Source organism: Tiliqua scincoides, chromosome 4 (genome assembly GCF_035046505.1).
Source record: "Tiliqua scincoides isolate rTilSci1 chromosome 4, rTilSci1.hap2, whole genome shotgun sequence".
NCBI classification, from domain to species: domain Eukaryota; kingdom Metazoa; phylum Chordata; class Lepidosauria; order Squamata; family Scincidae; genus Tiliqua; species Tiliqua scincoides.
The window spans coordinates 215,788,654-215,814,545 of NC_089824.1; the positions used below are offsets into that span (position 1 = coordinate 215,788,654).

At 47.1% G+C, this 25,892-nt stretch overlaps 1 protein-coding gene across 1 annotated transcript in view; it reads right to left on the reverse strand.

Annotated features, from left to right (window-relative positions):
* Positions 1–218: 218 nt before the first annotated feature.
* The window catches only part of RBBP8NL (RBBP8 N-terminal like), a 54,053-nt gene continuing 28,379 nt past the window's right edge, over positions 219–25,892 (reverse strand). Inside the window, exons 11-14 of the mRNA XM_066624725.1 lie at positions 21,274–21,335; positions 20,123–20,249; positions 407–511; positions 219–322 (exon numbers count right to left, since the gene is read on the reverse strand). Coding sequence (XP_066480822.1) covers positions 219–322; positions 407–511; positions 20,123–20,249; positions 21,274–21,335 — 398 coding nt within the window. The remainder of the gene's footprint in view (positions 323–406; positions 512–20,122; positions 20,250–21,273; positions 21,336–25,892) is intronic.

The following is a 25,892-nucleotide window of genomic DNA, read 5'->3' on the forward strand; positions in this document are numbered from 1 at the left end:
TTGTTGCTGTTGTATTTAGTATAGAAGGTTTCATTTCTTGTTCCTTTTCCTTAGTCTTCATATCAGAATCAATTATGAATTATGTTTTAATCATAAGCAACTTCTGTAGACCCTCCCCCCCCTGATTCAAACTGAAACTCTTTCCACACGCCAAGCATTTATATGTTCTCTCCCCTGAGTTAGTTCTTTGATGTTTGGAAACTCTTTCCACAGTCCAATCACTGAAACAGTCTCTCCCCTGTGTGAGTTCTTTGATGTTTGGTGAGGCTTCTACTCACACTGAAGCACTTTCCACACTGCAAGCATGTATATGTTCTCTCCCCTGTGTGAGTTCTTTGATGTTCAGTGAGGTTTCCACTCACACTGAATCTCTTTCCACACTCCAGGCATGTATATTATCTCTCACCTGTGTAAGTTCTTTGATGTTGGGTGAGGTGTTGACTCTCATGGAAGCTCTTTCCACACTCCAAGTATTTGTATGGTTTCTCCCTGTATTGGAATATCGGTAGATCTGGCAAGGAGGTAGGGTGTGGTGTTAGTAGTGGTCCCTTTAAGGGTTAGGCCTGGGCATCCAGCAGCGTGTGCTGCACAGCTGCAGCCACTTGAAGGCAATAGGGCCCTCAGGGATATAAGAAGCACCTGAGGCAGGAAGGGTTTGTGTGTTGTAGAAGGAGTGTGGGTTGGAGGGATGGGACTGACTGGGCTTATTGACTTGGATACTCTGACTGATTTGAGTGGCTTACCTGGAATCTGACCTTGGACTGTGACTTGGCATATTGACTCTGGACTCTGATTTGGCAGCTCTCATTGATTGGACTGACTTACTTGGAATCTGTGGACTGGGACCTGACTCTTGCTTGCTGCACTTGTGAGTTAAACAAGGGAAACTAATCAGTCTTAAATGGGCTCCCTTCCACACTGGGAGCAAGTGTAGACTGATCTGCCAACCCTGTTGCTGACTAAAGATGGGGAGAGAAGGGGGGGGGAAGAAGGGAAAAGGTTCCAGATGCAGATATAGTTACCTGACCTGAGGAGCAGATAGCTTGGGGGGTGGGGGTGGAGAGTCCTATGGAGGACCCTCACAACATAGATGTGTTGTGTCCTGGGGGGAGCCCAGAGAGAGAGAGAACATGTGGCGAAGTTCTCTCTTAAAAGGCTTTTTGCTGACCTGGAAGCTGGATGTGTTTGCTCATTAACACAGTGGGGCATGTGGAGTATTTAAAACAATGGAAGGATCAGGAAATCAGCTATCAGCAAAGGCTGGCCTCCTGGGGGAGGGGTTAGCTGGCTGTTCAAATCTGCATAAGATGATTTAGTTAAAACAATACATTGCCTAGAAAGGTGGAAGTTGTGTTGTAACTTTACCAGGGTCTCTTGGAAGTTTTGCCTGTGAGAAGTGTAATGTGTTTGCATACCCAGTGATTGGATTAGAAAAACACAGTGATTAGGTTAAACCAGGGGTGTCCAAAGTTTTTGGCAGGAGGGCCACATCATCTCTCTGACACTGTGTTGGGGGCCAAGGCAAAAAAGAATTTACATTGAAAATTTGAATAAATTTACATAAGTTTACATAAATGAATATATTAAAGATGAACTTATATGAATGAATGTCTTGAAATAGCTCAAGGTCTATAAAGGTCTTGCACAATGCAAGGCTGGCCTTTCCTTTGCTGCTGCTACTGCATCACAGACCTGAAACAGCAAACAGTGGAGGAAGCCCTCATCCCACAGCTCACGCGAGAGGTCAGACAGTCGCCCTCAGGCTGAGAGCAGTTGCGTCAGGCCGGTGCGCTCTCCAACAAATCTCCAGGGGGCCAGAGGCTCATGGGAGACTGGGGGCTCCCTGAGGACCGCATTGAGAGGCCTCGAGGGCCACATGTGGCCCCAGGGCCGGGGTTTGGGCACCCCTGGGTTAAACAATAGGAGATACTTTTGCATATAGCTATAATGCATATCTTGACCTACAGGGAAGTTCTGTTGTTGGCAACCTTCAGTCTTGAAAGACTATGGCAGGGGTGCTCACACTTTTTTGGCTCGAGAGCTACTTTGAAACCCAGCAAGGCCCGGAAATCTACCAGAGTTTTTTACAATGTTCACGCCATCATAGCATATAACATTTATGTGTACAATGTATGTTGGTGTACCTTGCATAACCGCATGAGCCAACACAACACAACATAATTAACTATAAATATTTTTGTAATTACTTGAGTTTACTTTGATGACTTGCACTGAAGTGAATCAGCCAAGGATGCATAGTCCGGACAGTAGCTGCTGACAGCCAGCCTCAAGCACACTTCCAAATGTTCATCAGTCATGGTGGAACTTAATGATCTTCATGTAGGAAAAGGCTGACTCACATAAATAAGTGGAGCCCTTCCTGCCTCAGGTGCTATTATATCCCTGAGGGCCCTATTGCCTTCAAGTGGCTGCAGCTGCCCAGGCCTTACCCTTAAAGGGGCCACTGCTGACACCACATCTACCTCCTCACCAGATCTTCCTTGATTCCAATACAAGTGGGGAGGGGAGCAGATCTCTATACAGACCAGTGCAAAAACAGGGGAAAGGTGTGGGGGAGGGAAGATCTCTATATAGACATCACAGGAAGACCAGTGCAAAACCCCTTGCACACAGAACCAACAGATGGAAGTTGGGGGGGGGGGCAGATCTCCATACACACCAGTGCAAAAACAGGGGAAAGGTGTGGGGGAGGGAAGATCTCTATATAGACATCACAGCAAGACCAGTGCAAAACCCCTTGCACACAGAACCAACAGATGGAAGTTGGGGGGGGGGGGCAGATCTCCATACATACCAGTGCAAAAACAGGAGAAAGGTAAGTCAGCCCCAGTAGAGTCAACGGGGCTCACTCCCAGGGATGTGTGGACAGGAGAGAAGCCTGCCAGCGGCTCCTCTCCCAGGGAGGAGCCTGCCAGGGGCTCACTCCCTGGACTCACTCCCTGGGCTCACAAGCCTGCCAGGGGCTCACTCCCAGGGATGCATGGATGGGAGAGAAGCCTGTGAGTGGCTCCTGTCCAGGTCTACTCATGAGTCAGCCCCAGTAGAGTCAAAGGGGCTCACTCCCAGGAATGCGTGGACGGGAGAGAAGCCTTCGATTGACTCATTTTGCCTCGCGATTGACCAGTCGATCGTGATCGACGTATTGAGCACCCTGGACTATGGTATCGCGCTCTGAATGGTGGTTCTGGAACAGCGTCTAGCGTGGCTGAAAAGGCCGATTCGGGAGTGACAGTCCCTTCCACACTGGGAGCAAGTGCAGTCTGTGCCTGGTCTGTCTCCCTGGCTATAGGCCTTCCTTCTTTGCCTCTTAGCCTCAGACTGTTGGCCAAGTGTCTCTTCAAACTGGGAAAGGCCATGTTGCACAGCCTGCCTCCAAGCGGGCCACTCAGAGGCCAGGGTTTCCCACCTGTTGAGGTCCACTCCTAAGGCCTTCAGATCCCTCTTGCAGTTGTCCTTGTATCGCAGCTGTGGTCTACCTGTAGGGTGCTTTCCTTGCATGAGTTCTCCATAAAGGAGATCCTTTGGGATCTGGCCATCATCCATTCTCACGACATGACCGAGCCAACGCAGGTGTCTCTGTTTCAGCAGTGCATATATGCTAGGGATTCCAGCACGTTCCAGGACTGTGTTGTTTGGAACTTTGTCCTGCCAGGTGATGCCGAGGATGCGTTGGAGGCAGTGCATGTGGAAAGCGCTCAGTTTCCTCTCCTGTTGTGAGCGAAGAGTCCATGACTCGCTGCAGTACAGAAGTGTACTCAGGACGAAAGCTCTGTAGACCTGGATCTTGGTATGTTCCCTCAGCTTCTTGTTGGACCAGACTCTCTTCCCCACAGGGAAGTGGGGGTTGTGTAATTCATGTGCTTATGGCTTGACCAGGGCCTTTGGAAACATGTGCTGGGGGAAATGTGGCCTGCATGATGTTTTTGAAACATAACCAGATATAAAACCACAACTAAGGAAAAAGGAGATTTTCATGTAACACAGTGCCCTCTCCTTGTTTCATGAGCAGGCATTTTTTCTGGGCTCAGGGAAGCAGAGTTTGAGAATGAAGAAAAGGAAACTGGGATGGGGTGGGAAAGGGGAGGGAAAAGAGAAGAGCAGTACATGGGTCTGAAGAAGGACCCTAGAGATAGAGAGAGAGACAGACACACACAAACACTCCTTGAGACACCCCCCCCCCCAAATAGAGGGCTTCTGAGCCCAGATTCCTCTTGTGCGGTCTCTTGCTGGGGTGTGTAAGTTACCTGCAAGCATCTCCCAATTTCACATAGCCAATACTCTGAGGAAGATGTACTCAGCGGCTTCTCAGCTTCCCCATTTCAAGCTCACCCTCCCTTGGAGGTCTCCAAAGGAGAAGGGCAGTCAGAAATAGGGGAAGTCCTCTAGAAATAGGAGTGTGTCTCCTCACTGCTGAGCACTCACCTGCAATCCAGCTGCCCTTCTCTCTTGAAGGCCTCCAAAGGAGAAAGGCAGAGAAAGACTAGAGGGAGGTGGTAGGGGCCCTGAAAACTGGCCTCTCTCCTTTCCTTCTCCTTTGGAGGCTTAACAAAGGAGGAGGAAGGAAGATGGCAGACAGATGGGCAAGCAGCGAGGGGATTCCAGAAGAAGTGGAGGTCAAGTGGCCTGATTCTAGGCATGCTCATTTGGAAGTGGGAAGGATAAAGTGGATAGAGAGATGCTCTTTACACTCTCACATAACACCAGAACCAGGGGACATCCACTAAAATTGAGTGTTGGGAGGGTTAGGACAGACAAAAGAAAATATTTCTTTACTCAGCGTGTGGTCAGTCTGTGGAACTCCTTGCCACAGGATGTGGTGAAGGCATCTGGCCTGGATGCCTTTAAAAGGGGATTGGACAAGTTTCTGCAGGAAAAATTCATTACGGGTTACAAGCCATGATGTGAATGTGCAACCTCCTGATTATAGAAATGGGTTATGTCAGAATACCAGGTGCAAGGGAGGGCACCAGGATGCAGGTCTCTTGTTATCTGGTGTGCTCCCTGGGGCATTTGGTGGGCCACTGTGATATAAGAAGCTGTACTAGATTGGCCTTTGGTCTGATCCAGTGGGGCTGTTCTTATGTTTCTTATGTTTCTGAGGGGCTCCATTTTCCCTCCAGTTCTGAGGGGTTGCAATTTCCCTCCAGTTCTGAGGTGCTTCAATTCCCCTCCATTTCTGAGGGGCTCCATTTTCCTTCCAATTCTGAGGGGCTTCAGGTTCCATGGGGAGATAGCCCATTAGAGAGCTGGAGAGGTGGAAAAAGATCACCAGGCCTGAGGGGATCTTCTCTCTCACCTCTGTGTGCTTCTGACAGGGCAAGACAGGGAGAGCCATCCTCTGGGGATCAGTGGAAGGCAGCTGGGGAGAGCCCCAGGGACATAGACAAGGACCCTGTACCAGCCAGAACAAAATGTCAGATTCTAGTTGTGTTGATCTGTCCTCCCTCTCCAGAAGGTGGGAGCTCTTAGGGCAGGGTGAAGGTGCTGAAAGCCAGAATAGTATTTGTAGCCCAGGTCTACCAGGCTTCTTAATGCGAAGCCCTGGTCTACCTGACTATGCTGCACCTGCAGCTAGACAAAGTTAGAAAACCAAACTGCAGCTAGAAAACCAAACACACTCCTAAGTCTCTTTGAAATATAGAAAAGCCACTGCAGAAAATTAGCATCTTCATATTTGGGTTCCCACTAGAATGGACAGTGTGCTGTGTGCAAATGAACTTCTGCAGCAGCTGTAGCCCCACAGCTGGGTCCGAGTTCCTGTACACTCCTTCATAGATCCACAAGCCAAAGAGCTACAGGAGCAGACCTGTTCCTTCCCAGATTTGACACTGTGTTAAGGAGGGTCATAGATGCATTCCTGGGCCCAGTGTGCATGGCTTGCAGCTGCAGTTGCTACTGCATGCCCACAGCTGTGTGTTCAGCATCATGCACAGGCAGCAAATTCAGATGAGATAGGAAAATGTAAGATCCCATGAACTTTCAGGGCCCCCTCCTTTGACTCCTGGGGCCCCTTTCTGACCCTGAGCCCAGGTGCAAATCACCCCCTTTACCTCCCTCTTCTAGACCCTGAGATAGGAAGATTTCCAAGCCAGTGGCCTCAGACTCGAGTCAGTGCTGGAGTCATTGACACACCTGACTTGAGTGTACACAAGTCAGCAAAAAAATTGCGTTTTTGCAACTTGGGCTTGACTCAAGTTTTTGGACCTGACTCAAGTTCCTATCCCTGATTCCTTGCCATTGATCCATACCACTGGGCATGCCATCTCCACTACTTCACATCTCTGATGCTTCAAAGTTCCTTCCTGAATCTGAAAGGCAAAAGAGTCTTTCTCGACTCTAAGCATCTTTATTTTTACTGTACCTTCCTTAAACCCATCCAACAGCAAGTTTTTGCCCCTGTTGCTTTTCAAGAGAACCTATTCCAGACGTGCATGCTGCAGAGTGCAGTTAGAAACCTTTCTTTCTTTGAATGGGTCCCAGTACTACATTTATCTTTTGACTGGTTGTATCTGAGGGCACATAAAATTAAGGAACACTGAAGGGAGGCAGAACAAATCTAAAGTACAGCCTGTGGGCATCAGTTTCTTCAGGCATTGCAGAGTGCTGCAGGTTTGGCAAAATCAAGCCATTCAGGAATCTCTGTCAAACATGAATCTGCATTTAGAACAGGGGTGTCCAAATATTTTGGCAGGAGGGCCACATCATCTCTCCACTCTGACACTGTGTTGGGGGCTGGGAAAAAAGAATTAATTTACATTTAAAATTTGAATAAATTTGCATAAATGAATTTATTAGAGATGGAACTTATATGAATGAATGAAGGTCTTGCAATAGCTCAAAGCCTATACAAGGCTTTGCACAAAGCAAGGCCAGCCTTTCCTTCACTGCCACTGCTGCATCACAGACGTGACACAGCAAGTAGTGGAGGGAGCCCTTGTTGCACAGCTCAGGTGAGAGGTTGAACAGTCTTCCTCATGCTAAGAGCAGTTGCATTGGGCCAGCATGGGCTCCAGCAAGTCTCCAGATGGCCAGAGACTCATCAGAGACTGGAGGCTCCTTGAGGGCCTGATTGGGAGCCCCCATGGGCTGCAAGTGGCCCCTGGGCTAGAGTTTGGGCGCTCTGATTTAGAATCCTGATTTTGTAAAGGTAGCACTTTGTTTCAGATAAAGAGTTGCTGCTGTACTGCTTTTTGTCCACTAGGTGGCAGCCACAGATCAAAAGACAAGCATGTCTTGCCTTCTTATCAAGATCTAATGCTTTCAGTGGATTTATCCTAGCTGCAATCACTTAACTGTGGAGTGAAGGGCGATTTGAGCTCTGGCTTAATTAACGGGAACTACCAGGGTGTAATCTTATGTATGGGCAAATGGGACCAATAATAAAGCATTATCCTGGCAGTCTCATCATGTCGTGAGAATGGATGATGGCCGGATCCCAAAGGATCTCCTCTATGGAGAACTCGTGCAAGGAAAGTGCCCTACAGGTAGACCACAGCTGCAATACAAGGACATCTGCAAGAGGGATCTGAAGGCCTTAGGGATGGACCTCAACAAGTGGGAAACCCTGGCCTCTGAGCGGCCCGCTTAGAGGCAGGCTGTGCAGCATGGCCTTTCCCAGTTTGAAGAGACACTTGGCCAACAGTCTGAGGCAAAGAGGCAAAGAAGGAAGGCCCATAGCCAGGGAGACAGACCAGGGTCAGACTGCACTTGCTCCCATTGTGGAAGGGATTGTCACTCCCAGATTGGCCTTTTCAGCCACACTAGACGATGTTCCAAAACCACCTTTCAGAGTGCGATACCATAGTCTCTCAAGACTGAAGGTTGCCAACAACAACATCCAGGCAGGTGAGAATGACACATACCAAACCATTCCCCAATCCTGCAATCCTGTGTACACATGTGTGGGAGTAAATCTCACTGAGGACTTACTTTCTAGTAGATGTGCATGGGGTTGTGCTGAAAGGCACCAAACTTTCAGCACTTTTAAAGGCTTTTTCCTTGACAGCACTCAGGTCCTAGAGGCTCTGAGTTTTGACTCTGCAAGGCTCTTCCTCCCATGTTGCCTCCTGTCCCCTCCCTGATGGCACATTGGGTGCTGGTACTGAGGGTTCAGGAGTCAGCCTGACCTGGCCTGACCCCTGAGGATAACCCCTGTTCCTCTCATTTTCCTTTTGTTCCTCCATGTTGCATGTGATGATCCAAATCATGGACAAGAGTGTGGCCTGATTCTAGGCATGCTCATTTGGAAGTAAGCCCCACTTTGTTCCATGGTTAGAACAGACAAACAAAAATATTTCTTTACCCAGCATGTAATTAAACTATGGCACTCCTTGCCACAGGATGTGGTGATGGCGTCTATCCTAGAGGCCTTTAAAAGAGGATTGGACCGATTTCTGGAGGAACTGTCAACCCATGATAGGTATATTCAACTTTCTGGCTTTAGAAGTAGGCAGTCACTGAATGCCAGGTGCAAGGGAGTGGCAACAGGAAACAGATATTGTGTCATCTTGTGTGCTCCCAAAGGCATTTGCTCTGGTAGCACACAATTCAAGGTTAAAAATGTACAATATATAAAACAATTTAAAATCAAATCAAAAGGGCAATAGCAACTTGGAGGAGGGTCAACTATTTAAACCAAAGCACTGCTGTAGAGGCGACAATGACATATCACCCAAACGTAAGACGGAACCAAAACATTTTGATTCCTTCCAGAAAGACCATGAGAGAGGGGGAAGTTCTTAGTTCCTCTCGTAGGGAATTCTATAGTTGCCCTGTGCCACCATCTCTCTAACTTGGAATAAAGGCAGCACTTGAAGGAGAGCCCTCTCAGATGACCTAAGAGCACAGGCCAGAATGTATGGGAGAAAGCGGACCTGTGAAGGGCCTTAAAGGTCAATACCAGCACCTTGAACTGGATGCAGAAATGAATGGGCAACCAGTGCAGTTGCTGAAGCAATGGTCCAACAGAGTTAAACAGCCTAGCTCCAGTAACCCCCTGGGCCATCACATTCTGCACTAACTGCAGCTTCCAAATCACCTTCAAGGGTAGCCCCATCGAGAGCACAATACAGTCTTGAAGTCACTAAGGAATGGAACACTGTGGTCAGGTCCAATCAACTAAAATATGGCCTCAGCTGGCACACCAGACGAAGTTGGGTAAATGCACTCCTGGCCACTGCTGCCACCTGGTTCTCCAAGGAGAGCTGTGAATCCAGGACTGCTCACAAATTGCGCACTTGTACTTCAGGGGGAGTGTGACCCCATTCAGAGTGGGCTAATGACTTAGTACTCGCATCAAGGATTTCCTGACCGGAGGACCTTCTCTGGATTCAGTCTCAACTTATTGGCCCTCATCCAGACCCTAACTGCCTCCAGAGAGCAGTCCAGGACTTTCACAGCTTCCCTGGAATGAGATGGTAAGGAGAGATAAGAGTTGGGTGTCATCTGCACATTGGTGACAACCCACTCCAAACCCCTGTATGATCTCCTGAGCGGTTTCGTGTAAATGTTCAAAAGCACTTTTAAGGAGACACCTGTTTTGCTCTAGCCACCTGCAATGGCTCCGAGGAGGAGAGTCCACTTGCATGGCGTGTTCAGGCGCCTGTGAAACTCACTGCTGTGACCCCCCCTTAGGTATGCCACTGCTTGATCCTTAAGGACAGCGTGTTTGTGCCAATCATTTTGGAAACTTGGTTCAGGAGCTGTTTGGCTATGTCAACATCATTTCTAAGGTCAGTGTGAATTACTATGTACAGTAGTACCAGTGCCTGCACATGCCCAATCTTGTCTGCTCTTGGAAGCTAAACAGGGTCAGGCCTGGTTAGTACTTGGATGGGAGACCACCTGGGAATACCGGGTGCTGTAGGCTTATACCATAGTCTTTCAAGACTGAAGGTTGCCAACCAGTACCAGTGTTGATCTGCTCAGCAAACAGGCTCAGGCTTTTTAAACAATAGCCACTTCTTTGTACAGTGTCTCTTTGTTCCGCTTCCTCTCTGGTCATTTAAAAACTGCTTCATGCATTACAAAATTCCTGCATGTGTCATTCAGAGCTAGATTTTCCTTTGTGATGATTACACATGTGAATCTTGCATTCACTGTATATATACCAGGAAGCTGAGGCCAATCACTGATCTGCAGTACAAGTCAATGGAGCTACAAACTTGTTATGTGTTAAATCTAGCTGTAGGTTCCACACATTCCTACACTGAAGACATATATCAAGCAATCCTCACTTTCCTTCTTAGGCGCTGCATTCTTAAGAGGTATATGAAAAATGATCATTTAACCATTCAGAATGAACTGTGCAAAGATTTAATCAATGCAGAATTTATGTACAATAAAACGGAGTACTTGGCACAAGGGTTCCTGAAGCATGGCATTTAGTACACCCAAAACCAGGGATTTATTTTTAATGCATAGTGTCTTTCACATAATTCATTAACTGATGGAACTTAGTGCCACAATATGGGGAAATGTGGCGGTCACTAGCTTAAAGTCAAAATGTGTTCCTTTTCATGTGTGTGTTGCTGCAGTATTTTTTCCTTAATTTTTTCAGAAATGGCAAGCCAGGCTGTGGGTGCGAATTGAGGCTAAAATGTGGTGGAGGTAGCAAGGTGTTAATACTTCATCCCTGCCATTGTTGCAATTCAGATCATCCACCCCTCTGTCATTATTTACACGATGGAAACTTTGTGTGTGTGTTCATGTGCGTGTGCTTTCAGGAATGAGTGTGAGCATGTGTGCAATCCAGACTGGAACCAAAGCATGGGTGAAGAGTTAAGACCCCCTAGCCCCATGCAACATTTTCACTGAAATTTGTACCATGTGCAATTTAAACAAAAATATCATGCCAACACACACATTCAAGGTAATGTGTGTTTAGATGGCTTTAAAAAGGAATACAGGCTTTAAAATTCATGGAGGGCATGTTTATCAATGGCTATTAGTCGAGATGGCTGTATGCTACCTCCAAATTTACAGGCAGTGGGTCTCTGAATTGCAGGGGAGCAACGGTGGGAGAGGGATATGCCTTCCTCTTCTGCTTGTGGCCTTCCCAGAAGCATCCTGTTGGCTACCGTGGGAAACAGGATGCTGGACTAGACGGGATTCAGCAAGGCTCCTTTTATGCTCCTTTCCTTTATTACCCTTGAGGTTCGGGGGGGGGGGAGATATCTTGGGATGCTCTTGGAAAGCGCTGCTTCCTTTGCTGCCTTCATGTCCATAGAGCATACTAATAGCCTGCCCCTACTCACTGCAGCTGAAGAAGCTCCTTTCTCAAGCAAGTTGGCAACTATCAGGGCAATTTCTGGCCCTAGGACTCCTTCAGGCTGAAAGAAGTATCAGCAAGAATGCAGCTGAGTGCCACTGGTTTGCATGCTGGTCCTCCATGTGACCCATCAGCCACGTAGCATGTTTAGGGCCCTGTGCCAGGCGAAAAGTCCAGCTCATGGGAGCAACATGGGAATCTGCTATACATGGGTGCCACCATCTGTGAAATAACCACAAGTGCAGCAGACAAAACTTTGAGCTTCCCAGGAACATCTCACACCTCTCAGTCCACCCTTTCACCACCTGCATGATCATTTTGCAAAAGAAACTTGACAGATTAGGCTAGTTTCCTTCTGTATGTGCGGCCTTGTGCAGCTACGATGCTGGGCCACAGTTTATCAGCTCGCCCCTGGTTCTACAGCTCACTGAGCTTGCTGAATTATTCATCTGCAGGGCAGGGTTCAAATCCAACAGTGACTGTCAGTTGAGTACACAAGCTAAAGGGCACTGTATGCATTCAGACAGGTGCTCCAGTATTGTTGTTGTTCTGTTTTGGAAAGATCTTTGGTTCCTAGAATGTGCTGACTTGGTCACAGAGCCAGTGACATATAGTTTGCCAGTCCTTGTCCTTCTGTACTGCAGCGAGTCATGGACTCTTCGCTCACAACAGGAGAGGAAACTGTACGCTTTCCACATGCAGTGCCTCTGACGCATCCTCAGTGTCACCTGGCAGGACAAAGTTCCAAACAACACAGTCCTGGAACGTGCTGGAATCCCTAGCATGTATGCACTGCTGAAACAGACGCCTGCATTGGCTCGGTCATGTCGTGAGAATGGATGATGGCCGGATCCCAAAGGATCTCCTCTATGGAGAACTCGTGCAAGAAAAGCGCCCTACAGGTAGACCACAGCTGCAATACAAGGACATCTGCAAGAGGGATCTGAAGGCCTTAGGAGTGGACCTCAACAGGTGGGAAACCCTGGCCCCTGAGCGGCCCGCTTGGAGGCAGGCTGTGCAGCATGGCCTTTCCCAGTTTGAAGAGACACTTGGCCAACAGTCTGAGGCAAAGAGGCAAAGAAGGAAGGCCCATAGCCAGGGAGACAGACCAGGGACAGACCGTACTTGCTCCCAGTGTGGAAGGGATTGTCACTCCCGAATCTGCCTTTTCAGCCACACTAGATGCTGTTCCAGAACCACCATTCAGAGTGCGATACCATAGTCTTTTGAGACTGAAGGTTGCCAACAATGAGTCCTTGTCCACATCCTGGAACACAGAGTTGCCTCTCTCTTTACACAAAACACAGGTCAGGTTGTGATGAACATTCAGAGACAAGAGGGCTCTGTGCCTCTAGTTCTAGCGTATGAACAAGATAAAACGTGATGTCATATCGGGATTAAAATGGCAGTGAATGTGTAGGACATACAGAGCAGTGAAACATTCGAATCGAACTGCCACTAGCTTGAGAGAACTTGTAGAAGAACGTATTCAGCTCTCCAGGGCGCCTTGATTACCAATGAGTTACTAATCCTCATGAATGCACTTGTAGGCCAAGGTTTGAACCAACAGTGCCTGAAAGCTGCACACACAAGCCATTAGATGTAGAAAAGTGTTTATCCTTGCTGATGCCGATAGATTCATCATGTTAGTACATAAGGACTTCTTTATCAAAACCAGAAATGCTTGACAACAGTGCTAGCTGTAGAATCCGTCCTAACCAAGAAACATCTTCAAGTTATTTCTCCCCAGTGGTGTCACTGTTGCTGATAGCAGGGCTGTGGTTTTTCATTTCTTCTGTAGTTCCTTCTGTATTGACGGGCTCTTGGATTGCTTTGTCATTCCTTCTGCCTCTTACTGACTTCTTATGAGCTGTGAAGAGGAAAATAAACATGGACATTAGCCAGATAGTAGTGCATGCTGGAATGATGATTGGTGTGCAAGTATGCTTGCTCTGGGTACTTGAGGCACTGTCATTTTTGGAACCTATGTTTGTCACAACTGAATAGATAAAGCACTGTCCAGATTACTCACATGACTCTTAGAAAACAACATGGCAGAGACTTTCAATGTTTTTCTTCTAAGGCACACTGACCTAAGAACATAAGAACCCTGCTGGATCAAGGGGAAACCCAGTGGAGTTTTTTTTTAAGTATTTGTCAGCCCCCCCCCTCACTCACACTCACACACACTTAAAAATACACTGCTAAACAAAATGGCTGCAAAATGGTCAGCTGCAGACCTATGATATAGAAAGTGGTGGGGCTCAGGGAAGAATGTGTTTTCCAAGGCAGCTGCAGATGATGATTCCTCCCAATTGCAAATAGCTGAATGCTGAATCAGAAATCAGCTAGGGGAGAGCACCTGGACCACATGTGTACAAAAACCAGCTCATGTGGGAGGGAGCACATAATTCCATTCTTGGTCCAAACCACCAGTTGGCTGCTGAGAGCAGGAGGAGGTACTGGGGTGGTCTGGAGTGGGGTGGTGGTTCTAACAAGGGGCATTGGGTCCCTGCTACTCGAGCCCCCTTGGGTGGGATGTGATCTGAAAGACTAGCTCCCAGGAGCTACTGAGTCTCCAGGGTCCCTATCTGTACAGCAGGCCGCTACAGGATCCTGAGCCTCTTCCCCCTTTAGAGGAGGTCTCATTGGGTCTGGGGTCTGAGCACTGGTGGGTTCTATCAGTTGAAAGCAACTTGCCCGTTCCCCACAGCATGAGCCATACAAATGTACAACTGTAAGTGGCACAAGCCGCTCCTTTTAAACCGTCTGGGAACAAAAGCAAAGCCTGCCACCCTTGTGCTTGTTCTCTGATTGCCGTAATTCCAGTGCTCCTTCCCCAGGTTGGAAGGATCATGCAGGGCTGCCTGAGCAGGACTTTGGTGCTGAGAAAGAGTGCTGGGTTAGTTCTTTACTGGACTTTGCATCCAGGGGAAAAACCGGTGGTGCTCAAGATAGAACTGTGAGGCTAGAGCAGCAGGTACTGTTTGTCAGCAGGTTGGTGGTTAATGGCTCTCTTTCCAAAGCAGGCAGGGAGAGGCAAAGGGCACATTGTCATAAACCAATCCAAAAGCTCAGTGTCTCACTGTGCCTGCCATTGACTCTTTGTGCTGTCATTTTGACACCTTCAAGCCCTACCCTTCCAAGGAGGGCCACTTGTTGGCAACCTTCAGTCTCGAAAGACTATGGTATCGCGCTCTGAAAGGTGGTTCTGGCACAGCGTCTAGTGTGGCTGAAAAGGCCGATTTGGGAGTGACAATCCCTTCCACACTGGGAGCAAGTGTAGTGTGTCCCTGGTCTGTCTCCCTGGGTATGGGCCTTCCTTCTTTGGCTCAGTCTGTTGGCCAAGTGTCTCTTCAAACTGGGGAAGGCCATTTTCTGTCCATGTCAGGAAGAAAAAGGAAGAAAAAGTGATGGGAACAGGGTAACCACAGCCTGCCTCTCTCTCTCGTTCTCGCTCTCGGTCTTTCTCTCTTCCCTTTGGCTATGCAAACAGAGCCAGAGGTGGTGCTTTGGTAATCGAGAAATGTTTAAACTTTTAACAGGCAAGTTGCTTTTATGCCTGGCCTTATCAATTTCCTGCTTGAAGGAAATACCAACGCAACACACTGCTCTGTTAGCAAGTTGCCACCTTTCCAGGGCCCGGTTAAAGAATAAACACTGTCCGTGAAAAACTTTCCCTCTGTGTCAATAACTCTGGCAGGGAGTATTTGACCTGCTTTGTCCATCAACATTCTTAGGAAAGGCTAGGCAAACTTTTGGTTGTGTACCTACTACACCTATTTGCGTAAAGTGTTGGGAAGGCCTCCCTTTTCCCTCCCTGGTCACCCGGGTTGCGTTGGCTAACCATTTGCAGAAGGCCCAACTAGCTACAAGCCCCACAAATCCCTGCTGTGTGTCTTATCACGGGCCAACTGTATCATGTTCGACAAATATTTATCCAGAATGGAATTCTGTGACTAGATGCAAGTATGCCAGCACAGGGAACAAGGATTTAATTCTATCCATGATTTCCCCCCCTTCTTCAAATGAACCAATAATGGCAATTCAGGAAATTCAGTAGAGATGGACCAAGTTTTAAAATTTCTGGGGGAAAGCAGTTTTGCTGATCAGTTAAGCTAGAGTGGCCAGAGGTGAGGAAGGAGATGCTTGCTTGGATGAACTGAATTCAACCTGCATGTAGACGTCGTACCATTTGTAAATTAAAGTAAAAGATGTTCTAAGACATACAGATTTGCAATGGGCTGCAGGAAATGGACAGGAAATACGTAGTTACTTTTTATTGGAGAATCATCTTCTGTCACAGGAACATGCCTGAATATTAAGATGTTCTTTGGAGATCCTTCTCCTCACTTCCTTGCCTTCAGAGGTGAGATGTGTATTGATGGAGAAGTAGGACCTTTTCGTTCCAACCTCTTCATAAATGACCTGGAGACAGGGTTGAGCAGTGAAGTGGCTAAGTCTGCAGACGACACCAAACTTTTCCGAGTGGTGAAGACCAGAAGTGATTGTGAGGAGCTCCAGAAGGATCTCTCCAGACTGGCAGAATGGGCAGCAAAATGGCAGATGCGCTTCAATGTCAGTAAGTGTAAAGTCATGCACATTGGGGCAAAAAATCAAAACTTTAGATATAGGCTGATGGGTTCTGAGCTGTCTGTGACAGATCAGGAGAGAGATCTTGGGGTGGTGGTGGACAGGTCGATGAAAGTGTCGATCCAATGTGTGGCGGCAGTGAAGAAGGCCAATTCTATGCTTGGGATCATTAGGAAGGGTATTGAGAACAAAACGGCTAGTATTATAATGCCATTGTACAAATCTGTGGTAAGGCCACACCTGGAGTATTGTGTCCAGTTCTGGTCGCCGCATCTCAAAAAAGACATAGTGGAAATGGAAAAGGTGCAAAAGAGAGCGACTAAGATGATTACGGGGCTGGGGCACCTTCCTTATGAGGAAAGGCTACGGCGTTTGGGCCTCTTCAGCCTAGAAAAGAGACACCTGAGGGGGGACATGATTGAGACATACAAAATTATGCAGGGGATGGACAGAGTGGATAGGGAGATGCTCTTTACACTCTCACATAATACCAGAACCAGGGGACATCCACTAAAATTGAGTGTTGGGTGGGTTAGGACCGACAAAAGAAAATATTTCTTTACTCAGCGTGTGGTCGGTCTGTGGAACTCCTTGCCACAGGATATGGTGCTGGTGTCTAGCCTAGATGCCTTTAAAAGGGGATTGGACAAGTTTCTGGAGGAAAAATCCATTACGGGGTACAAGCCATGATGTGTATGCGCAACCTCCTGATTTTAGAAATGGGTTATGTCAGAATGCCAGATGCAAGGGAGGGCACCAGGATGAGGTCTCTTGTTATCTGGTGTGCTCCCTGGGGCATTTGGTGGGCCGCTGTGAGATACAGGAAGCTGGACTAGATGGGTCTATGGCCTGATCCAGTGGGGCTGTTCTTATGTTCTTATGATAGTGGCACCCTGGTTAGGTAATGCTTTCCCAGTGCTGAGCTGAATACCATTTTAGCATCATAGGAAGCTGCCTTAAACTGAGTCAGACCGCTTCTCTGTCTAGCAGTGACTCTCCAGATGTTTTTTCTCAGTCCTATCCAGAGATGGCAGAGATTAAACACAGGACCTTCTGCACACAATGCATGTGCTTCACCACAGCGCCATCAAGTGGAGACCATTTTGTTTCTTAGCTTTACAAGTCTATTTCACTTACTACTTTTAATTTCAATTTTAATGCTTGAACATGCTGCTGCTCCCCTAATTTATTTCATTGTAACTGGATTTTTAGGTATCATTTCATTGTTGTTTTAACATCCTTCTAAGCTGCCCTGGGAGTTCTTTCAGACTGAAGAGTAGGATATTAAGGGTGCAATCCTAACACCTTATGTCAGTGCTTTCCAGCACTGACATAAGGGCAATGCAGCTCTGAAGTAAGGGAACAAACATTCCCTTACTTTGAAGAGGCCTCTGTGAGTGACACCCAACTGCAGGATGCAGCACATGCCTCATTGGCACTGCTATGCCAGTGCTGGAAATTTGCCCTAAATTTGAATATGAATATGCCCTAAATTTTCTAAATAAATAAATGAACAAATATAATGGTGCATGAAAATGGACATATTTTTCTTTTTTATCTTATTACTGGCCACATATAATTGCTGTTCTGTCAAAATAAGAGCATATATTTATTTAAAAATTTTTAATACCCCACTTTGCCAAAGTGCAGTGACTTATGATAAAAAAACCAAACCAAAAACCATATCATACAATGCAAAAAAGACAAAACAAATAAAAATCAATGGTCGAGAAATGCCAATCCAAATTAAAAACTAGTTCTAAAAGATACAACCGTGAAGGCAATGGAGGCCGTGCAGAGAGAGAAAAAGAATGCACTGTATCTCCTGGGGTAGGGAGTTCCATATCTGGGGGTTGCCACAAACAAGGCCTTCTCCTGCGTGCCCATCAGTCCCACTACAGAGTAATCCTCTCTAGCTGATATCAGAGAGAGGACAGTCTCCTGTTGAGGGAAGGTAGTCTGGACCCAAGCCAATTATAGCACAATCCTATGCGTGACTACTCAGAAGTGTTCCATTATGTTCAATGGGGCTTGTTCCCAGGAAAGTGTGCCTAGGATTGCACAGCCTTAGGGCTTCAAAGGTTGTGACCAGCACCTTGACCTGAGTTCAGAAATGTAGGGGCAGCCAATGCAGCTGACACAGAATTAGTAGAATATAATCAAATGGACTTCATTCCTTTTAAGTTTTACTTCTGGGTCTCACACCAGTTGAAGTTTCTAAGGAGAGTCCCACAACAAGCATGTTAGAGTACTGCAGTCTTGAAGTGACTAAAGTATGTGTCACCATGGCCAGATTTATCAGCCTAAGCTGAGTATTGGCACACTTGCCACAGACATTACTGTGCACCCAGGAGGAGCCCCAGACTGAGAACCTACATTTTTAAGGAGACAGTAAACCCATCCTACACATGCTGAACCCCAATTCTCAGATCAGCATAAGGTAACTAAAAATATAGGTATAGGTTATTAACATATAAGAGGATGTGTAGCCAGTGAGACTGATAGCCTAGGAACTGAAATCCCATATTTGTCATAAAGCCAAAATAGCTGTTGTTGGAAACCATGTCCAGGAACCTGGATATCTTCTTGAATATTTAAAGGGCGGCAACACAGTCCTGGAACGTGCTGGAATCCCTAGCATGTTTGCACTGTTGAAACAGAGACGCCTGCGTTGGCTCGGTCATGTCGTGAGAATGGATGATGGCCGGATCCCAAAGGATCTCCTCTATGGAGAACTCATGCAAGGAAAGTGCCCTACAGGTAGACCACAGCTGTGATACAAGGACATCTGCAAGAGGGATCTGAAGGCCTTAGGAATGGACCTCAACAAGTGGGAAACCCTGGCCTCTGAGCAGTCCGCTTGGAGGCAGGCTGTGCAACATGGCCTTTCCCAGTTTGAAGAGACACTTGGCCAACAGTCTGAGGCAAAGAGGCAAAGAAGGAAGGCCCGTAGCCAGGGAGACAGACCAGGGACAGACTGCACTTGCTCCCGGTGTGGAAAGGATTGTCACTCCTGGATTGGCCTTTTCAGCCACACTAGATGCTGTGCCAGAACCACCTTTCAGAGCGCGATACCAGAGTCTCTCGAGACTGAAGGTTGCCAATGAGAAAGGGCGGCAGAGAGGACAGCATAATTCCCCCCATTCAGCATTTCCCCCTACACTCCCTTTCCCTAGTCTCTTTTTCCAGTGATGGTAATCTTATATCAAGGAAGCACATTTGGGAGAAAGCACCTGGGGGAGGTCAGTGCAGAGGAAGAGGAAGAGGCTGTTTTTCTCACCAATGCACTGTCTTGCCAGTGCTTTTTAGATGTTTGGGGGAGATTTCGGTTCCCAAGGCTGGATCTCTATTCCAAGTCCAGTTTAGTCCTTCCCTGTTTCTAACATCAAGCACTCCTTGTCAGGTTGAGGGCACAATCCAAACCTGCGCTGGAGCAGGCAAGCCAGGAGGCTTGCGCTGCATCCAGCGCAGGTTCGTTGGCTGCAGTGGCTCAGCCAGGGGCAAGGGGAAGCTCTTCCCCTTACCTCAGGGTAACGGCTGCATGCCCCAAAGGGTCTCCTCGGACCTGCGCCACCTCTGGAGGTGGCACAAGTCCAAGGAGAGCGGAGCGGTTTGAAGCTGCACTGTTCTCCCCGGGGACAGGGGTTGGGATCCGGCATAACTGCTGGGTCCCAGCCCCGCCCCTGGCTCCTTGCGTGCCTGCTCCCGGGGTCGCCCATCCTCCCGCCCAGACCTGCCCCCCTCCCGCCTCCTCCCTGCCCTCCATGCCTACCTTCGCTGCTTGTGTTGGCGCGGGTGCGCTGGCACAAGCAGCAGGGAGGAAGCTGCTGTGGAGGCTTCTGCCTCTGTGCGTTGGTGCATCTGGATGCGCCAATGCAGCTTCCTCCCACGGAGGTGCAAATGTGCTTTACGGCACATTTGTGACCCTCCAGGGGCCCCTATGCTGGCATAACTGCCGGTTAAGATTGCGCCCTGAGGGAGATAAGCAATCATTGTTGCACAGCCTAAGCCTCAGAGGCAGTGTGTGCTGTAGACTGCTAAATAAATACTAAGGAAAAACCTCTCTGTCTCTCTTCAGTTAGTTCAAATTTGGTTTATCATAATTTAGCAGTGATGAGAGTACAGATTAAACAACAGGTGCAATGCTATGTAATTTATTTCAGTCACCCAATTTGGATTTTTTCTAGTTGCAAAACCTGGCCTGTTTTGCAGCATAAATTCAAAAACTCTGGTCCGTACCTTGTGTCCATGAATCTTCTCCCCTTTTCCGCTTCATTGGCAATCTGGTAAGGTTCTCCTCTGTGTTGCTACATTTCTCCTTGCCAGCAGGTCCTTGAAGGTTTTCCTCATCACATGTGCTGAACACCTACACAGGTGTGGAGAAAAAAACCTGGTTCAGGCAGGTACTTTATGCTTGCAAAGTCACAGGTCTCTGATATTTGGGATCTGCTCATTTTTTCTCATATGACAATAATGATTAGCTGTTGCACTGGTCAGAAAACCTTTTCCTTTTCCTGTACTCCTCTTTCTTAAATATTGGTGTTCATTCTTTCTGGGGCTGACTTCTCCATGAAGCTACCTGAGGCTGTTGCCTCTGGTGGTGGACTGGCGGGGACTCTCTGCCTCTTACCTCCAACACGCCTTCTCATGCCCTGTCTGAAATGGAGGGGGGGGGGTTTGAGGAGAAGAGAGCGGTGGGCTACAGTGTCTCTGGGAAGATCCTCTAGTGTCTAGTCCATCACTCTGAAGGAGAGGAGAGTTCTGCTTTGTCTGCCCCTTTGTCAAATATAGTGCATCAAGAGGAGAATGGAGTGATGCTCTCTGCATAATGCTGCCAAGCCAGTTAATGGCAGAGGAGGGTATGGTGGCAGCAGCAGCAAAGACAAGGGGCAGGTAAGTTGGTAGCAGGCAAGGGATACAAGTGGTATTTGGTGCCCCACCTCAGGTTTCCAAATGTCTTGGACTGTTTTTGTTTCAGCTCTAGCCCATGAGTCACCCTTTTTCCATCTGGTTTAAGTCAAGTTCTTTTATATGTTGTTCTGCTGCATTAGTCAGAATGTTGGGTTTGGACTAGGCTAACATCGGACTCCCCTGTTTTCAATGTTTCAGCAATAGAAAGAGAATTTCCTCCCCCCCTCCACATTTCTTCTCCTGTATTTAATAGTACAAAATACTGATCAGTTTGGACATGTGTACTGATAGGTCTGCTCCTTCAGCACTGCTAAATCTCACAAGCCACAAGTCCAAAACAGCCCTCTGTAGTCCCTCGCCTGTGTGCCTGGTGGATAGTACTGAAAAAGACTTCCTAGAGGCTCTCTGAACTGAACAACCCATGAACTATATAGGAGCGTATGTTTAGGTTGACTGAAGGACACTCAAAGGAAACTGACCTCGCTATCAGATGTGTCCATTTCATCAAATTCCTCCTTAGCTGGGCCTGAATCTCCATCATCTGAAAGGAACAAAGGCAGGTAAATGATCAGCTATGGATGAAACATCAGCCAGCGTTGCAGCAACTGACCTTGTGAACTGAACAGGCAGTCGACCACCAGCAGATGAAATGTCAGTGAAGTCAGAAGGTCCATCTCATGTTCCAGAAATACAGTCACGTGGAGAAGATGATCCCTAAAAATTGATGTAAATGACCATTTTGATCCCACAGCAAGGAGATCTTTTCAATCCACTGGAGGGACGAGCAATTTGCTAGATCAGAATTGGTAAGATGATGAACTCAGGCAGTTGCCTCATAGCAGACTGAACCATTGATCCAGTTAGCTTAGCTCTGTCTACCTGAACGCCTAGGGTTGGAAAGAGTTTCAGAGATGGTGTCTTTTATTCTGACCTACACATGCCAGGAGTTGAACCTTGGACCTTCTGTATACAAAGCATGTGCTCTACCACTGAACTACAGTTGCATCTCCCATCCCTAAATGGGATCCCAACCCTACAGTTGCATCTCCTACCCCTAACCTCTAGTTAGGATCATCCATCAAGGAGGCCTCACAATGATGGAATCCACTAGAAAAAGTCTGACAGGGCAGCTTCCCTTGATCTTCTCTGATGATGATGCCTCCTTGGGCAATGATCTCAGGATCATCTGCCTGGCCAGCGGCAGGGATGTTTCATGGTCCCAAATCTGTAAATCATATGGTTTGGTGTGTAACTGCATCCTCTGAATCTAGGAGTGCCAACTCAGAACCTTAGGGTTAAGAGTGTGGATCTACCTGCCACCCACCCACAGTTGTTCAATGTCCTAGAGATTCCTTTTGGTGAAGGCTCAATCCAAGATCATTCAGTGCTGCCAAAGTCAAGCCAAGCATCCATTGTGTGGAGATGAGACAGAGTGTTGGAACTGGTGCTAAACAAAACTACAGGTCCAGCCTATTTATACACGGACTTTTTATACACGGATTTGACTCAACATGAATGGCCCCTGCAAATGAGAAGGAATGTGCTGATCCCTGGAGGAGGGGAAAATGCATCCCTTTAAATTCAGTTTGAAAAACTGAACAGTCCTTTAACAATAGCCTTCTCAATGAGAGAGAGAGAGAGAGAAGCTGGCTGACAATCCATCAATCCTTCTCTCTCCAGCAAACCCCTGCCTTCCCCCTGACCCCTTTCTTTCCCCCTGAAAGAAAGGTGATCATTTGCATTGGTGAAGGGAGGGGCTGAGTGAAGTGCCTTTGCGAGCTCTTGGAGGACAACTGATTGATGGATTGTCATCTTAATGACTCTTATCTTACATCACAAAGGTCAGCAAGTTTGTTTTTAAATCACTGGAACAAAGAAACTTTGTTTTTTAAATTGATTTGCTATAGTTTGTTTTTTGCCATCTACCTGAGTGCTTGGCACCCACGCGAATAATTAGTCTCAACCTGTATAGAGGTTTTTCTATCTCAGGGGTGCTCAAACTTTCAACTTTAGGGATGCTGGACCTTTAACAAGTGTATAGAAGAGAGAATTTCAGCAGGTGCAACTTGTCATCCCACAGATGACAAGCTGCACCTGCTGAAATTATCTCTCCTACACAATTTTAAAGGTCCAGCATCCCTAAAGTTGAAGGTTTCAGCACCCCTGTTCTATCTGATATCTACATGGCCCTAGTTCCTAGCTAAAGCAGATTTGTGACTGTCTAGATTACCTGGAATTTAACTAAACAAGCTAGTGTATCCAGGCTAGACCTGGGAGTCAGACAAAAGAAGCATCCAAAATACATAAGGCTGAGCATTTATGTAGGGGAGAGAGAGACAGAAAGAGGGGGAGGTTAATGCAGTGGTTCCCAAACATTTTTGACTGGTTGCTCCCTTGACTTACTGGGGCATTGGCCGCAACTCCCCATTAGAGCAACAATCCTATACATTGTATGGATGGCAGGTTTTTCATGAGAATTCTGCAGCTCCGCTGGCTGGCTTCTGTGGCTTCCCAGGGAGCCGTGGCTCACAGTTTGGGAACCACTGGGTTAATGGTTGGCTCTCTGGTTTAGGTGACTGTGGTGGCTGCTGACATTGACAGTAAGCTATAGAAAGCAAAGGAAATGGAAAGCAAAAGACAAAGTGAAGAGACTCTGCAACAGAGAAAAGGATTGATGAAAGGGATGGCATGGATCCTGGAAATTCTCAGGAAGGGGCCTACTCAGCCTAAGGATTGAGATCAGTTCTTTCACACTTTTTGTTGGCATCCTTCAGTCTCAGAAGACTATGGTATCACACTCTGAATGGTGGTTCTGGAACAGAGTGTCCTCTCCAGAGCGCGAAGTCTGGGTAAAGTAGATATGGAAGATAGACTGTTTCCCATGCAGCAAATCCCCCCTCTCCATGTCACTGAAATTGTCCAATGGAAAGGCAGAGGCCAATACGGTTGGTTCCAGCAGCATCGCAGGAGTTGCCAGAACGTGACTGTGTTCAGCCATGAACTGCCTCAGGGACTCCGGCTCCGGATTATGCCTCGAGGTTGACTCCTGAAGCCTTTTCTGTAACTGGATGTAGCCACAAGGCAGTGGAGGTTTGGGATCAGTTTTCCTTCTCTCAAATGAGCTGCCTTCCCAGGCTAAGGAGTCCCATCTACCCTTAGGACCCATGCCTCTTACGACAAGTACAGCCAAACTGAGGGCCTATTTTTATCCCCAGCCCCCAGGGGAATCCTTCACACTAAAGTTCCTGAAAAGGATAGGCTGGAACAGAGAACCAGCTTGACTGCCCCATAAGAGATCATCAGCACTTTGCTTCTAAGGGATGTGATAACCGTGTTGACACAGAGACCAGTGTGGGCTGTGTGTATAGCTGGGTTTGGACTGTGTGAGTAAAACAGGCCTCCTACATTCAATGAGTGATGCTTCCTGGAAGTCAGAAACTGCCAAACGTGCCAAAGTGCAGTAGGAAACACACAGCTGCTTTCTTAGCTTTGTGTCAATACTCAAATGACAACCAAATAAAACTTTGGCACTTTTTCCCCACACCCAGAATTCAATCAGTGGAGAAATCATTCTGCCCTGATTAAATCTCCCTATATGTATGTAAATCAACATGCAGGTATCTTTTAAGTTTTTTTTTTTTTTTTAAATCACTTTCTCAATAATGCAAAATCCTGATTCTCTGGTCTGGACTAGGTGTTCCCAAAATGTTCTAACACATTAAAAAAAAAAAAATCCAAACCATCCAGACCAGCTCTACTTACCAGTTCAGCCAGTAGAGCTGGTGTAATGAAGTGGCTTTTGTATTTAAGGAGGAAAGGAAGTGAATATATTTCTCAGACATGGATAGCCAGCCTTTTTGCTATGGTACTCAGAAGAACAAAAAAGATAGTTTCTAGTCCTCCTGGAGAAATTGAGGAAAAAAATGGAAAAAAACAGAAGAGGATTTTCTCCTAAACACACTGGAACTACAGAAATTTATGGTCTCTCTTGGTCATAGAATGGAGTTTATTCATGTTGCACAATTCCTTGCCACATGAAAATTGGCTCCTTTTAGTTGCAACTGATCTTTTGACCATGCTCAAATTACAGGAGAGTTAGTGAATAGGGATACCTCTAAATGCTATAACAGGTCCCTTGGCTACTCTCCTTGGAAGAGTGCAAGAGAGGGCATTATTTGGCTAAAATTGGTGGGGGTTCAGTGGTTGGGTCTTAGAGTTCATTAAGGGCCACTTGTATCTTTCCTCCCATAGTTAGGACACTATCTTCTGATTTCCTGAACTCCCTATATAAGCCCTTCAGAATCAGCTCATCACCTTCATCCATCCCTGACCTCTTGTTCTTGACTGACTGGTGCAACAAATAAAACCTCATCAACTTTCTTACTCTAATGCTACTGAGCATGTCCACAAAGAGCAAAAAGAAGCCCTGTGCACTGTTTTGCCTATACTGGGGTGGCCAACCTTTCAGGCTCCTTTAGGGCCGTGACAAGCTGCACCTGCTGAAATTCCCTCTTCTACACAATTGTTAAAGGTCCAGGAGCCCTAAATTTGAAAGGTTGGCCACCCCGGCCTATATTAGAGATCAGATTCCACAACCTTATAGAACAGTGGTTTCCAAGTCCTAGTCACTACAATCAAGCTGCTGCTGGGCAGGGAAGGGTTTTTTCCACTTACCTGGGAGTCTCTATGGCTCTCCTGGAGGGTCTGGGGAGCCTGTGACCCCCTCTGCAGCCCTCCAGGCAGCTTCAAACTCCTGTAAAAAAGAAAAACAAAACCACTTCCTGTTTTTGTGGCAAAACCTGAAGTTCCCCCTCTTTTTACAGGAGTTTGAAGCTGCCAGGAGGGTTTCAGTGGGGGTCACAGGCTCCCCAGACCCTCTGGGGAGCCATAGTGATATCCAGGTAAATTTAAAAAACACTTCCCTCCCCACAGCAGCATGATGGTCCCAATCATGTTGCTACCGATTTCTAGGCAATTTCCCTTAAGGGGGAATGACCCTTTTCCAGTTCCCCTGGAGTTACAACCCATCACTTTGGGAACCAGTGCTATAGAAAATGTGAACAAATAAGTTTAAGTTGGGAAAAGGATGGAAAAAACC